The sequence below is a fragment of the Thunnus maccoyii genome, chromosome 8 (assembly GCF_910596095.1).
Source record: "Thunnus maccoyii chromosome 8, fThuMac1.1, whole genome shotgun sequence".
NCBI classification, from domain to species: domain Eukaryota; kingdom Metazoa; phylum Chordata; class Actinopteri; order Scombriformes; family Scombridae; genus Thunnus; species Thunnus maccoyii.
In genome coordinates, this window is record NC_056540.1 from 19,618,598 (window position 1) to 19,634,754 (window position 16,157).

At 40.2% G+C, this 16,157-nt stretch overlaps 1 protein-coding gene across 3 annotated transcripts; it reads right to left on the reverse strand.

Moving 5' to 3' along the window:
- Positions 1 to 3,083: 3,083 nt before the first annotated feature.
- kcnk4a (potassium channel, subfamily K, member 4a) lies at positions 3,084 to 15,834 on the reverse strand. Of its 3 annotated transcripts, none has more exons than XM_042419653.1 (8): positions 15,372 to 15,834; positions 13,157 to 13,300; positions 11,881 to 12,169; positions 9,808 to 9,925; positions 9,446 to 9,606; positions 8,290 to 8,476; positions 6,094 to 6,230; positions 3,084 to 6,004 (listed from the first exon to the last, which is right to left on the reverse strand). In XM_042419653.1, the coding sequence occupies exons 3-8, from the start codon at positions 12,067 to 12,069 to the stop codon at positions 4,925 to 4,927; spliced, it is 1,872 nt and encodes a 623-aa protein (XP_042275587.1). In that variant the 5' UTR covers positions 12,070 to 12,169; positions 13,157 to 13,300; positions 15,372 to 15,834; the 3' UTR covers positions 3,084 to 4,924. The 3 variants fall into 3 exon arrangements, with proteins under 3 accessions (XP_042275587.1, XP_042275586.1, XP_042275585.1); XM_042419652.1 differs by having other exon boundaries at positions 11,881 to 12,190; XM_042419651.1 differs by having other exon boundaries at positions 11,881 to 12,203.
- Between the last annotated feature and the right edge of the window lie 323 nt (positions 15,835 to 16,157).

A 16,157-nucleotide genomic window follows, 5' to 3' on the forward strand; every position in this document is an offset into this window, starting at 1 on the left:
CAAAAATAATTTAATATACAAATTTATTTTTAATCTAAAAACAGTCAAATTTAAGCATTTTTTAAATCTGAGTTAACTCTCCCTAAACTCTCGCTGGTGAAACGAACTCGAGTCTGACCATTAAACTGATCGTAAACAAATAAATGGAAACGATCTGAACAAAGCATCTTTCTGCTTGTAGTTGTGTTGTTATAGTTAAACGTAGTTAAAACGTTAACAGCTCTTCATCCTCAAGTGTTTTTCAGCTGTTTTGTCTGATATTTTATTAACTTCAGATACGCTGTTGATTAGTACTCAGTTTTATAGGAACTTTTGTGTTTCTGTCTCTTTTCTCTCAACCACAACTGGTGGAACTGGTAGATTCATAAAGGGTCAGTTCACTTAAAGTACAAAAAAAAGATGAAAAATAATACTTCCATCACTTCCTCTTGGTTACTTATGACAATCCACAAAACACAATGGGGACACCTGACAAAATAATCTCAACTCAAGATCCTCTTACTCGCTTGTTTCAGAACTTTCAACCGTATTTTATGGTCCTCATCAGCAGTTTGACCTGTAAATTCAATCTTTCAGTTTTTCTGAGCACTTTAATGACTTCTCAGCCATGTGGCATTTAGCTTTGACATTTCATTCTCGACTTTAGATAGCAGCTGATAATAATGAAGATGCAGTGGTCGAAAGCTCTTGAACAAGTGAGTAAGTAGATCTTAAGTTTTGTTAACTGCTGTTTCCAAGGTGTGGAATGAATTATCAAAGCTCAATGATGTGAACAGTTTGAATTAAAACTATTTTCTTCAGAAGAAATAGTCCCCAAGAAAACTGCCGACAGTGAGATCTGTGGATCTTCCAGAGTAACAGAGACACTGTTTCTTGAAAGATGTTCTCTTTCTTCTGCAGATACCACTAGACATGCAGTAGAAAGTATGTTTTGTTTGGTTTCTTTGGATTTTTGGGTGAACCAACCCTTTATTATCTTAAGGTTTGAGACAGTTTGAACTACGTCTTTCTTTACTGAAGACAATCAGCTTTTTATCCGACTATTTCTCGCTTTGAAAAAATAACTTAAAGAGATACAAACTGTTCTCCAGCCATTGCAGTAAAATTGTTTTTTCTAAGCCGCAGTGAGAATGCAGTGTGTGTCTGTGTTAGTCGGGGTGCTAGTGCTGGAGCTGCGGTGAGGCTCCCTCCCCCCTGAGTAAACTAGCCCCAGCATCTGTTAGTCTTTTCCACTTAACTACCCCTTGCTATATCCAACCTGTACTTATCCCACGGTAGAGAGAGCGCCTTGCTCTGTCTCACACTGGGTCCCACTGTCCTTGGGAGGGAAGTCTGCTGCGGATGTCGACCCCCGCTCTCTCCCTCAAACACACACATTACTCTTCAAAAACTATGTCTGCACCCGTGACCTTGAGAGGGAGTGTGCACACCCCTCCAGGCATCAAAAGTCACGCCCATATGGCAAAATATGTCATGATTCATGTCTCTGGTTCTTGACATACTCACCCACACTTCCCATACTGACCAAAAAATGTGAGAGAGCCTTTGATAAGACTTGTAAAAAATGTTTTTGAAGATGACAGAAAGCAATTGTTTTTGTCTCTCTCTCACACACACATACACAAACACCTTATGGTCTGTGTCAAATATAATTCACTTAACAGGTTTAGACAAGACTTTAATCATTGCTCAGAGAATAACAACTAGATTGAAATCGTTCCCATTTATTTCTGGCAGTTAAATTAAAATAAAGCTCTTGGGGCAACAGGACACAGTAAACACAAAAAGGTTATACAAGCGACAGAGAGACACAGGAGAAAACAGGAGATACGGATCTGTGGCTTCAGCGTTATTGAAGCCATATTCTTCAGGCAGTCAAACTTGGAGAGCGTAGCTGTGTACTGGAGGCCCCACTGGGACAAAATAGCCAGAAGGCCAAACCCACAGAGGCCCTGCTGTTCTCTTTTTGGACAGATGGGGGCGACATTTCTGTGATTTCTTTCACAAAACTCACTGCCAGTGGCACAATTCCTCCTACTTTTTTATCGTATATAAATCAGAATTGAGAGACAAAGAGTAAAAACAATCATCATCTGTCGGGAGTCAGACTTAAAGTGACAATAATGCCAGTAGGTCCAACACAGTGCCATGTGAATATCCTTCCTTTCCAGCTCTCTGTCAACATATGACAAAATATGTGGCAGCCTGAATTTGAGCGTGGATTCAGTCAGCTACTTATTTTGGTCCTGGTAGAGGGCAAAACGCCATAATAGCTTCTTGTACTGTAGTAGTTTCTGGTTATGAGTAAGCAAGAGCTTTCTGTCTATCCCGCATCCACCATGAGCCAGGTTCATTCAGGACTTTCAGAGTTCAAGGTTCAGGTCATCTGCACATCAGACTGTGACCCAGTTTCCCTACAAACTAACTGCATACAAAGTGCGCTACATACTAATCTTTATAGTATAATGTTTTTGCAGTTAAACTTAGCCGTTTTATACCATTTAAAAATGATGCATTTAGTAAACTGGAACTTAACGATGCTGCTGTCAGACTTTACAAAGACAAAGCAGAGTGTCTTTCTACAGGTTTAATACTTTCTGACCAAAATTGTGATTCATTTTTTCCCCCAGCGTTGAGTAGTGCCTCCATTTCATGTTTTTGCATTTTGCACACTCAAAAATCTTTTAAAATAATTTTGTCAAAATTGTCATTTTGTCAAAAACAGGAACGTGATGGAAAGCCGGTTATGCTGTATAACATGTACAACTGTACAAAACCCTTGTTCCAAATAAAAATAAACAAAAAAATAAAAAAATTTAAATAATTTTGTCACTTTTCCAGTGTGATCACATTTAAAACCTGCTCAGGATGTAACATGGAACTGGGACTGGAGCGGCATTAGTCCATCAACAGAAAATAAATCACCAACTATTTTGATAATCGATTCTTTTAAGTAATTTTTTGAGAAAAAAAATGCCCAAATTCTCTGGTTCCAACTTTTTTTTGGTCTTCTGTGATAGCAAACTGAATATCTTTGGGTTGTGGACTGTTGGTCGAGACAAAACAGGACATTTTAGGTTGCATCTTACATTCTACGTCCTACATTTTATAGACCAAATGACTAATTGATTTTAAAAAAAAGAGAGAAAAAAAGATGTAATGATAAGGAAAATAATCGTTAATTGTAGCCCTAATTGGATCATGGCTTGGGTTTTATATCACACGGCATCATTTCATAGGTACTATAGGCATTGTGCAATAAGAAAAAGAGATAAATTATCACCATGACATTACTGAATCACAAGGCCTTGTAAAAGTTAATGTCAAACAGCAGTATGTGAGCTTAACAGGTCTGGTAATCATCACTTTAACATGTCACTTTAGGACAATAAGATGAGGCAACAAAGAAGGTTCAACTGAGGACAAATAGCACTTGAAAGGCGTGTTAAAAAAGCTACACAATTGTTTATGTGGCCACGGTCCTTAAAAATAATAAAAATCGATTCAAGTCAAACAGTATAAGCCAAATAAGGAGCAGTGGTCACAAGAAGAATCTCGCCAACAGTGAGTTCAGGACACTTAAGGACAGTACAGCTGGTTAACACCACAAACTTAAAAATAAACTTAGCGTTGTTTAATAGCTCTCTGACCACTTATTTCCGAGGCGAGCGCACAACTATTATCATGATGTGAGGAGCACAAAAGCAGTGGAAAACAACATGATCTGTTAAATTGTCTTTTACCCTTTTTTTCCCTTTAAAAAATAATTCAAGAGCGGTTTCATGAACCAGAAGATCACAGAACCTTTAGGGGAAGGAGTTGGCGACCTGCTTACTCCCTTAAACAACTGCACACTTTCCATCTTGAAAGTTTCCAATAGTCAGGACTTGTAATGACAGAACTACACAAAGGACTGACGCTGGTTTGAGGGTGAATTATGGCTGTGGTCCTTCCCAAGTGCTTAATACTAATGTACTGTTGTTGTGGTTTGGGTTCTCCACCCACTGCAGGGTTTTCCCCCCGGGGAATTTCTTTTTTAGCCGAGGTGGTGAGCCACCCAGATCCTGGAGCATTCTCATCTGGTGATCCATTTAGTTTGTTTAGATGACAGCCTAAAAACAACCACACTTATTTAATATGTGGCATTTTCTGTGACTAACAGCGCCTCTGCTCTCTTTCCCTTTCTTTTATTTCCCTTTTAATTTTTTTCTTTTCCATAAAAGAGCATTGTGTTTGTGTGTGTTTCAGGTGGGGCGGTACACCTCTGCTATAAATACACTGTGACAAACTAAAGCTGAGAGTTAGCCTCACAAAGCCGGTTTAAATATTAGATTTAGAGCTGAAAACAATGAGGTTTGACTGAACTGGAAGCCAGATCAATTAAGTGGATAATTATGTTTAATGATGTGACTCATTGTCTCCTGAAACCACTAAAACTTATGACCAACAGCAGGGATGGTTGTTTCAAATTTAAGCACAAGTCCCTCACTTGCAAGGCTTGTTTCTCTCTTTAGATTGATTTAAAAACTAAGTTTCTGAGACAAATGTCGAAGCAACCTGGCATTTACAGACCAACAGATATATTTTTTGTGGTTTGCAAATCTGACTCAAAGACCAGTGACAGGTTAGTGAAGTGTGCATTTGTCTCAGTGAAGGGAAGCAGTTATTATCAATCATCTGCTGTCCAGACCACTTAAAGGGATTCCTGTCTCAAACAAATGTCTACTGAGCTTTTCCAGACCGCAACCTAACAAATCAAAATGTGTGGGCTGACTTTGTGAGGCTAACTTTGAATAGCTTTACTTATTGTTGATTTAAAATATCAGTAGGAGTGTCAAGTCTGCTGTAAACCCACAGCTTTAGTGTGCATTATTATGTTCTGTCCCATCTTGACTTTGGCACCATCTCGTGAGTGTGGTGGCTGTCAGAGTGTTGGCTTTGAGTCTTTCTGGCTCTCTGAACGAGGTACGTCTGAAAGAGAAGAGTCTGGAGGTGGTGTTGGGGGATTGGACGGTGGCTGCATATCGCTGTTGGGCCTCCTCACCTGCAGGGGGCTCAACTTGTGTGACAGCTGCCTCCTCATGCTCCTCCTTTTGGGCTTTCGCGGCCGCTTCTTCTTCTCCTCGTTTGCTGCCGGCTTGGCCCGGTCGCGGTCGCTCAGAGTGTCTGAGGACTCGTCGATGTACGCCAGGTTCTCCCCAAAGAAATCCAGCAGCTGGCAGCCGGATGGGGAGAGGACTGGGTGGTAAAAAGAAGGACGACGGGAAGGAGGGGTGGAGGAGTATGGGAGGAAACCAGGTGTGGGTGTGCGTCTGTTTTCAACAATTCTACTTCCTTCTGCTGGAATCAGTTTGTCTTTCTCCTTTGATGTGTTCATCTCTGCTGCTCTCGCTCCTCCCTCCTCCACACTGCTGACTGCGCAGTAGGGCTGGAACCCGCAGAGCGCCGAGAAGGACGAGGAGGCCGAGGAGGCTTCTGATCTGGAGTCAAACGGAGACTCTAATCCAGAGAGCGTCACTCCCTGCATGGCTACACCTGCCGAGTCCAGCTCTGAGGTGGAGCGGGCCACAGGGAGGGAGAATGAGCGGGCCAGCAGGTGAGGAAACGCCCTTCCCTCCACTTGAATACCCACAACGGGGTCAACCCTCAGTCTAGACCCCACTTTTGGGACTGTTCCGCCTCCACCTCTAGGAACAACGATCCTCACTCGCGGTTTGGGCACTGCCGCCCTCTCAAGAGAGGAATGGTCCTCTATTCGGCTCATGGAGCTGGAGAGGGGGGCCCAGCGGTTCGGCAGGTGTCCATTCTCAGATCCCCTGCGATCCAAGTATCCCAGAGTGCCTTCAGCTCCCCGGCGGATGCGGCGACGCTGACTGCGTTTCCATTTCCGGCGCTGCAGTAGGAAGGGGTCATTAAACTCCAGAGGGTTGGGGATTCGAAAGTCCATCGACATGTTCTGGATGTTCTGGGTCCAGTCTGTCGCGTGAGCCCTCAACTCCTCCATCTGAGAGGGAGAACATAAGCAGAGAAGATGACAGTCTGAACAAGATTAAGTGCAGCTTTCCTAAACCTGTATCGCTGTGCATCTCTCACCTCAGCGCGGGTCCTTTTCGACAGCACCCGCAGCCAGTTGCCTATCATGGTGAGGATGGAGGCGAAGTAAGCGAGACCAAACACTATCCACAACCACACCAGCGGCTTGAAAAAAAAACCGCCTTCATGACCGCCACCTGCACACAAAGAAAGTGGATTTAAAGAGGATTTGAACGTAATGTGACGTTCTACTGAGAGACCACAGTCCGTAAACCTCCCTACAGACGTGGCTTTAATCGAGGTTTTCTGGTTCAAAGACAGTCGCTCTGACTATGAGACCAAAAGTTCCAAACATTTTTTGCTTTTTGACCACTAGTAGCACTATGGAGCTGTGTTTTTGTTGAGCAGGTCTTTGGTTTGTTTCTACCTTGTGCATACACAAGAGAACTCAGCTGACTACAGTTTCCTGCCGCCAGTTTCAGGCTATTACACTAATCAACAGTCACAGTAGTAACAGCATCTAAACGAGAGACGTCCCAATGTGTCAGCAGAAGGCAAAGAAGAAGAAGAAAACTGCAAGCTAGTAAATCTGAATGTAAACAATGCAGGTTTCAAATACTTTGGCTTTGTAAATGTTTTATGAGGAAGAAAATGTCTTTCTGTTAGGTCTCAAGTAAACACCCAATTAGTAAGAAACACTGAATGTAAACATAAGTTTGTTTGTTGACAAGAAAACTTCACATGGTGCCTTTAAGTCATGTTGACATTAATGCAGACATACAGCTTCTGTGTTTGCCTCCTCTAGAACGCTGTAGAAACAGGGTTGTGTTTACGGCTCTTGAAATTTGTAGAAAGATAAATTAGTAAGGTGTGTTTCTGAATGTGTCTGTACGATAACAAATCATCATCACATCATATTGAGACTAAACTTTTTCTTAAAAAATGTTATTTGTTTGTGTGTGTTCACACGCATGTCTTGTTCACTTGATGCCTGAGGTTTCGTTAAAAGGAAAAATCGATAGTCAATCAATAAACCTTTGAAAGAAAATTAAAAGATACATTTGATGGGTGAAATTCAGCCATCAGGTTTGTAACATAAAGGTTGTTTGAGTGTATTTAATGATCTAATTACTGTTAGCTTTCACCTGACAGACACAGAACAGACGATAAAATAGTTAAAAATGGACACTATTTCAAAATTGACATTTGGCAATAAGTTAGCTCTAAGTGTTAGCTGCCTTAGCCTCCCACTTCTCCAAATAATCTTTCACTAACCAAACACATAGAATGTTTTTCTGCTTTAATATGAGGCAATAAGTTGTGTGTAAGAGAATTTTCATTTTTTATTTCCCACCCTGATAATCATCTGCTGACCGCCTTATCAGCCCTATCACATGATCTCAAGTACCCCTCAATCAACAACACCTGTCATGTTCCAAATGTGTTCACATCAATTGATTTTAAACTAGATATCATTTAACTCTTAAACGATACAAAAGTAGAAATAATAGTTAATGTTAAAATATTTTTTCATACAATTGAACTGTTAATGTTCAGGTCTGTTTACTACGACTACTGATTACTGATTACTTCAAGTTAACCATTTCAACTGTTTATCCATTTTTATTATTTCAGTCACATTTTTATTAAATGTTTATCCAGATACCTTTTACTTATTTATTTTAGGGCTGCAACTAACGATTATTTTCATTATGAATTCTGTTGAAATATTTTCTTGATTAATCAATTAATTGTTTAGTCCATAAAATGTCAGAAAATGTTGAAAAATGTTGATCACTGTTCCCCAAAGTCCAAGATGCAACATCAAACTTCTTGTTTAGTCCCGACTGACAGTCCACAACCCAAAGATTTATTTAGTTCACTATCATAGAGGACTAAAGAAACCAGGAATTATTCATATTTAAAAATGAAATTGATTATCAAAATAGTGGGCGATTAATTTAATAGTTAGCAACTAAACGATTAGTCAACTTATTGTTGCAGCTCTAATCTATTTTAACTATTTATCCATCATTAACTGTTTCTCTCTTGATTTTCACATATTACTAAGTGCTCTAACTGACTTGATATGTTGATGTATTGTTAAATCAAATCCTTTTTTTTTTTTTTGTAAATTAGTTCCTCCACAATCTTTCCATGTACTCTACATCGACCTGCTGTCCACACTGTTAGAAGTAAGACATGTTTGTGTGTAACTCTGTGTGTGTGTGTGTGTGTGTGTGTGTGTGTAAACACCTGGTACGTAGTCTCCAAAGCCAACAGTGGTGAGAGTGATGACCACAAAGTAGAGCGACTCCAGAAACGACCATTTCTCCACTTTCTGAAACACGACTGTCGGCACGGCGAGAAAGATCAGACACCCAATCAGGATGGAGAGGACCGCTGAGGTCACACGCACAGTGGTGGGCCTGACCTTGTGTTTCTGAGACAGAGACGGATAGCAGCGACAACAACAACAACAACAAAAAAAAGCAGAGGAAGAATTAATGATAATGATTAATTACTGTAAGGATAGTTACAGGAACAGAAGTGACGAAGACGAGGATGGAAGTGGATTAAATGAAACAAGGTTCAGAATCATCCACTTAAAAGTTTCATGGTTTTACTTAAACATTGGTTTCAGATCAAACTTTTTTGTTTACATGAACAGTGCTTCTGCAATTTACTGTATCCGTATTTTTGCTCTTTCCAGATAAGATTTGAAGCCACACTGAATAATTTCTTTAGTTAAATAAATCTATATTTAATGTAAGTGGAATGAAAAAGTCTTGGTTTTTATAATTTGGAGTCGTCTTTTATCACACTAATTTTAAACTTTAGGTTTAAGGTTTTTCTGTTCAGCTTTCTTTATATTTAAGTTTCTAGGCTGAAGACTCCTGAGTATTTACAGGTACACGTAGCGTCTTAGATTAGAGATTTTCATTTGTGACCTTCCAAACTGTGAGGAGTGAATAAGTAAAATACTCTTCTTCTTAAGGCATCACTGCAGTAGTGCTCTTGTTCAAAGCTGCTGTGTAGCTGCTCAGTGATGAAGGCTGCAGCTACAGTATGCGTCACAAAGTTAACGTGTGCAGGCCGTGCTGATAGCAGCCGTGCAGGCTCACACCTACACTGTATAAAGGTTTTAAATAAATTATCTCTCGTAGAGACTTTGTTTTGCAGTTTCCTTTTTGTGACTTTTGTGGAGGCAAAAGCTACTTCAGTTAGTATTTTTAACATTAATTATTATTTTAACGATGGTTCACCTCCAGTTGAACAATTATTCGCTACTTAGATAACAGTTAAAAAGGGAGTCTGGGCCTCTTATGCGTACTGTAGGTGCACATCTGTGATTCAGAAAGGTGTAAATTCATCTGAGCTTTGGTTCCTGGGCAGGACAGACCATTCTCACCAGGAAGAGGGTCTCAATCTTGGCCACAGCTCTCCGCAGCACCGTGCCCATGTGGTCACCCACTCCAGCTAGCAGTATGCCAAACATAGGGATCCCCACCAGAGCGTAGCACACGCAGAACAACTGGCCGTACCACGTCCGAGGAGACAGGTTCCCAAAACCTGTTAAGAAAAACAAACAAAAGAGACCACAAAGACCTTCAGCTTTTTACACAACTTAAAGGATTGAGTCACAATTTTTCAAGTCTTTTGAGGACAATTCTCACAACGTTATGTCAGGTTTGTAATCCTCCTTCGCTTAAAGAAGCGTTTCATACTTGGAAGATCTTCAAAGAGCCCCTTGAAGGTGAGTCCCCCACCTACCTATGGTGGTTATGATGGTACCACAGAAGAGGAAGGCGGAGGCTACATCCCAGCGGCTGGTGAAGTTGGCAGGGAGGCTGCTCACATCCAGACCTGCCTCCACCGCAGACACCACTGTCTGCAGGGGCAGGAAGTAATCTATTTAACTGTAACACCATTTAAAGTGTCTTTGTAGTTACACCTGTTCAGACCTGCCTTTGTTTGGTTTTATTCATTATTCTTATATTGTATCTGTCTTGATTTTGTATTTTTTTGGGAAGCACTTTAGGACATCTGCTCTAGAAAGGTGCTATATGAATAAGCTTTATATACTTAACTTGTACATTAAGCGGTTTAGCAGCGTTAAGCAGTACATCGTTTGTTATGAATCTAATAAAGCTCAAGATCTTTGGCATTATGATGGCACACCTTTAAAGATGATTAATGTCAGAGGTCATTTCCTACAGCGGATAAATGTCTTGAAATCATTGCAAAATAGACTTAAATGGATTAAAGTAAATTCTCATATAATAGCTGGTATCAAAATAATGGCATCACCAGCACGAGCAAATAAAGGCTGGATGAAAAAAACACTGAGGTAGGTGTAATTACCTGTAGTCTACTACAACAGATCACATGGTAAATTCATAGTAATGTAGATTTCCACAGCACTAATCCTTCTAGGGCCGTAACTATGACTTATTTACTTTATTTTTCTTGATTAATTGTTTAACCTTTAAAACATCAGAAAGAGTCCAAGGTGACGTCTTCAGTCCAAAATCCAAAGACGTTCAATTTACAGATGAAACCAGAGAACTTTAGCATTTCTTTCTTAAAGAAATTACTCAAACAGATTTATCTATGATAAAAATAGTTGCCAATTTATTTTGTCAGTCTAACAATCGATTAATTGACTAATAATTGCAGCTCTAAATCTGTCAGTACAACCACCTCCAGCTCTCAGTGTCTCTTTTTAAACAGAAATAATGTTTTTATACTCTTCTTTGCTGTCTTCCTGATCCACGTTAAGCTACCATCAACATAACTCAAGACGTCCTGATATTTTTTCCACATTAAACGCCTACATGTAACAGAGAAGGCTGCAAGACTTTTAATTTAAAAATTCTTAAGTGAATGTTGAGATTCATTCATGTTAGTTTAACGTCATTCAGGGACAAAGTTCAAGTGGAAAACCTGACATGACTCTTGCTGTACTGATGAACTGATGAATCAGTGCTGTGGAAACAGACTCTAAGCTGAATTTATCAAGTAAATGGTTTCAAGTTTGCATTAACTGAGGAAATTAGAAATAAAGGCCACTAAGTGAGAATGTATGATATATATTTATTGGAATAATAGACATGGCTGTTGGTTTACTTCTCTCATCTTTACTCCTTTAAATTTAAAAATTCACCTTCTTCTTTTTGTTGTTTGCTTTATCAATCACGGATAGTTATTCTCAAAATACACAGAGCTGCACAAAGACCTGCAGTCCGTAATATACAGTATGTTTGTGATAGAGATGTCACGGTGCCAGACAATAATGCTGCTCATCTCTCTATAAAAGCAAAATAAAAAAGATTTCTTAGTATATTGACGTCAACAAAAACTGTGTTTTTATTTATTTTTTTACAAGGCCATATGGATTGATTTATCGGTCTCCCTCTGGCTTTTGTGTTTGGGGTTTTTTGTAAATAAATACTTTTGATACTGATTGTGTTTGTTAAATTTATTTTGTTATTGGAAAATGAAAAAATGCAAGTCAAAAAACAAAAATTCGTAGCAAAATTTAAGCTTTAAACCGGTTTTCTGTTCAACAGATTTACTGGAATTAAAGCTCTCCAAACATCCGCTTTGTGCTGGACTTACTCACACTTTCATATCACAGGTTTGTTTTGGAGGAGGCTAATGTAGCGTGCCCTTAAAATGGACGTGTCTGTTGAAAAGCAAAAAGAGGAAAGCAAAAAGAAACCCTGCAGGTGTGTGTGTGTGTTTAAACTTGTATCTATGAAGAGTGTGTGTGTGTGTGTGTGTGTGTGTGTGGGGGGGGTGGGGGATTATGTGAAGCCAGTTTGTTAGTGTGTCCACTGATACCTTCACAAGCTTGTAGAATTCATGTTCGCTGACACAGGAGTGATTATGAAGGAAGGTCTTCTTTGCTCTCAGCAGATTTTCATACTTCAGGCTCTCGGAGGAGGACTCCAGAGTACGGAAAACAAGCGCTCCCATCACCAGGTACAGCATGACCCCCGTCAGCAGGGCCAAGAGGGTGGTGCACCGCATTTTCTCCCCGACGACCCTCCCAGCCCCTCCAGGGTTAAAGGTCAGAGCTCAGAGGCCAGGATCTCGTCGGGCTCGCAGTCAGTATACACGGGGGACACAGCTGGCCATAAACAGGAAGTTCCTTTAGAGAGGGACTGCATGTTTGAGCACGGAAACGTGTGAGCAAGCGCTCTTGGAAGGCTGACAGACAGACATTAACGACTTTAATTTATACATCTGTGCGTCAAACCAGAACCAGAGAGACAGTCACTGACAGGAAAAGCGAGAAGATGGTGTGCAGTAACTATTTATCTGACGGCTGCAGTGCAGGTTAAGGTTTTACATTAAAACAGGTCTTTAAGTATTTACACTAACCAACAGTATATTAATCAGTTCAAGCTCTACAACATTAAGACTTCTTAAAGCAAAACTCACATGCCCATATGTACATTAAAAGAGTTATTGGTCGCTGTAAGCATTTCTCCTGAACATACTGGCCTTCTGATGTGATTCTGATGTTACAAATATGAGGATTAGTGTAAAAGGGGTTAATTTATGGAGGAGCTGTAGTAAGTTTTAAAATAATTTACTTAACAAATATAAAAATGTAGGATCACAAATGGATATTGAGGTTAGTATGAGAGGGTGCAGAATACTGTAAATTTGTAGCTTGGTTTTACTTCTTGATTTGATTTGTAGCTCTAATACGCCTTTTTCGGGCTGCGCAGCAGCAGTTTTACATCTTCAGTGGGTTAACATGGATTTACCCACTAACACTGAACACATCTGTTGTTTCCTAGGTCACACTGATGTAACGTGTGACACGACTATGTTGAGACCTGTTTAACTCGAAGCACACAGGGAATAACCCCAGAAATAAACCACATCAGAAGCACAGTTAGAAAGAGATGCACTCACGCTACGATCAAACTGATAATCAGAAAAAAAAAGAGGTGCAGCTACATACAAAAGTGCAAAGTCACTGTCAAATGTCAAATACTAAAAGGAGCCCTTCTTATCTTGTAGATGCCATCTGTGGTTTCTTTTATGATAGCTTTTATGTGAGATAAAGAGTGTTTTATAGCTGAGAAACTGTTTAAGACAGTACCTTAAGACACTGATGTCAGGAGCTCATCCCATGTTAAAGCTCCACGAATCAGGTGATGTGACTCTTCTTCCCTCTTCACACTTTCTCTCAGATCTCTGCTCGGCTCTGTCTGGTACTCCGATGTCCTCAGGGAGTAGGGAGTGTCTTTAAAAGACAACGTAGGCATGAAAAAAAACATAGATTAGATTAATAGATTAGATTAAAGATGTAAAGTGTACAGCTCTAAGTTGGCACATTTACCAGTTTCTCTCGCTGTCGCAGCAGCAGGGTATGACTGGCATTAAATGAGTGTTCACACTGTATAGACTTTGTCATAATAAGCAGGGAGGGACTGACACACACCAGGCTGTCCTGCCAGTGGTCTCACAAAACGATTACACGCTGCCAAAACTCCAACACTACATCTTGACACTAATAGAAAACATGTTTATCGCTTATCTTCATTTGGCTTCTAATGTTTTCTTTGAACTGTGTTTACTTTTTCAGATACACACACACACTTGTCAGAGGAGCCCTGGCCTGAGCTCAGCCAGTCAGGAGCGGGATTTAGGAGCTTCTGCTCTGGGTCGGCCGGCCCTGGTCTCCACACGGACCTTGACAATGTTCTGAGATTTCCCAGAGTCTGGCCGAATGTTAGCATTCTGCTCTAATGGACTGCTGGCTTCAGTTCGTGTGGACAGTCTTGCTTTCTGCCCCTGGCTTCAACACTGACAGATATTATTAGTTATTATCACTGTCTAAACCTGCGCTGGCATATTTTGATATTTTGCTAAGATATGAGTGAGGGGGCTTAGAAAGAGCAGGTCTGTGGCACCGGCTGATGGGCTGTGATCTCATCTTAAATTAAACAGCGGAGCAGGTTGGGTAATAAATCACGAGGTGAGCTGTTTAAAAAGAAGCATGGGGGCTGGGAGAAGATGTACATGAGCTTTTCTTAAGTTTACATTTAAGGCAGGTGTATGAGACAAATCGAACCAAACTGAGATAAACCGCAGAAACTAAAATAATCTAAAACAGCTGCGAAAATTCCTCTAAACGCGATTACTCACCAATTTAATCCTCATTAAATCTCTCATTGACAGCTGAGAAAACACACTTAACACTGTTTTATCATCTTAATAACTTCCTACTAATAACTTCATGAGAATTACTTCAACAATTTTACTGTTCACGTTCTGTGACTGGAATTTCATAAGTTTGTTCATAAGAAGTCTAATAGGGAGTTAAAAACTACATACTGTAGATTCCTTTGTCAGTGAATGACTTTTTGGCAAACAAAACTAATATTTATTTGTTCAGGCGTTGACCACATGACATAATACCACTGATTTGGTGGGCTAAAAGCTCACAACTAATGGATTTTGGTGGCTGTTTATTTTTTCTACTGAGTGCCAGTGTAACAAAAAGAGGCCTGTTTGTGAACGTGACTGTCTTCAACAGCCAGAGAAACAAAGATTTTGTCTCCTTTGTCAAGTGATATTGTGGCGATAAAAACCTCCAGAGTTGAACATGACCGTCAGTTGATGAGGATGTAGTATCTACTAAAAAGATTTTTACAGCACTGGGAGAAAATAAAGTTCCTTTAGATGTAATTACGCCTCAAAGTATTTGCCTCCTTTTTAAGTGAACCAACACTGACGTCAGAGAGAGATCACAGGTTACAACCCTGGTTCTCTGGTTTCATGCTCTGGAAAATAATCATCCACAAAAATAATGATAGGACTGTTTTGGCCCACAGAAGTAGCACAGAGAAAGATAAACTGGCTGACATTTTCCTCTGAGGATACAAAATTAAACGAGACTATTTCCAATGAAATGCTTATCAAATTTAGCAGCTGCACTCACAGAGACATGGATCCATACATTTTTAACCAGTTACTTTCTAAATATTGTACTTAAATTACTGTTGGCTGCATTGTTAGAGGGTTGACAGAGAATATATAAGGGCAGAAATGTTATGTTTGGGAATTGATCATCTCTTTTTAAATCAGTGCAACAGTCTGCTACTAAATTTAACTTATAACTAAAAAGAAAAAAAGGAATTTTGGAGAAAAGGCCTGGGAGCCAAACTGACAACTGACTCTAAAAATAAGCTGCAAGCACAATAAAAATACAGATTTCACATGTAAAGTGAAAATAAACTAAAGAATCAAAAATCCTGATGTTAAAACTCACAATAACCCCCCCTGACAGAAGTTAGTTTTGATTGTCTTACCTTCAGTTTGGAGAAATGTTGCTATCCAACTTCGTCTCATGCAGCATGTGCTGTTCTCTCACCATTCAGCACTCAGCGAGGAGCTCTCTCTGTGTGTGTGTGTGTGTGTGTGTGTTGTGAAAGTGCATGTGTGCATGTGTGTTTTCTCCTTGGAAGGTGTTTCCCCATTCTCGTGACCCTACATCACTCTGACAGAGGAGAGCAGATTGTAGGAGGAGGAGAAGAAGAAAGGGACGAGGCGGAGGCGTGTGAGTGCATGTGAAGTCCATCACAGCCCTCTGAGTGTGATTAAGTGCCGTCACTGCAGAGGAAGAGCAGAGGGCCCGGAGTTTCCTGAGCTGGTCGTGGGGGGGCTTTGCTCTCTAAAACCTCGCCTTTCCAACTTCTGTCTTTTTTGGAAACAAAAAGAGACACTTGTTTCTTCAAAGTCAGAGTTATGTTCCTCACGATTTTTCTTACTCTTAAGGAGGAATTGTGTCATGAAATAAAACAGACTCTAAAGTTGGAAAGCCTAACTCCACTGACTCTTTAATGCTTTGTGACAAGTGTGCTCCTGTCAACCTTACAGCACCTTCTCAACAATGTGTTTGCAACCAAGATGCAAAGCGAGAGGACACTGATAACAGCGGAAATAGTTATGTGATTTAAGATTTTCCACTTAAATACTTTGAGGCTATCCTCATTAAACGACGGCACACACAGCCGACAGCGTATCACACAGACATAACGTCTCGACATGAAGTTCACAGCCTGACTTCTCAGACTCGAAGGTGCTCACACAGTAAA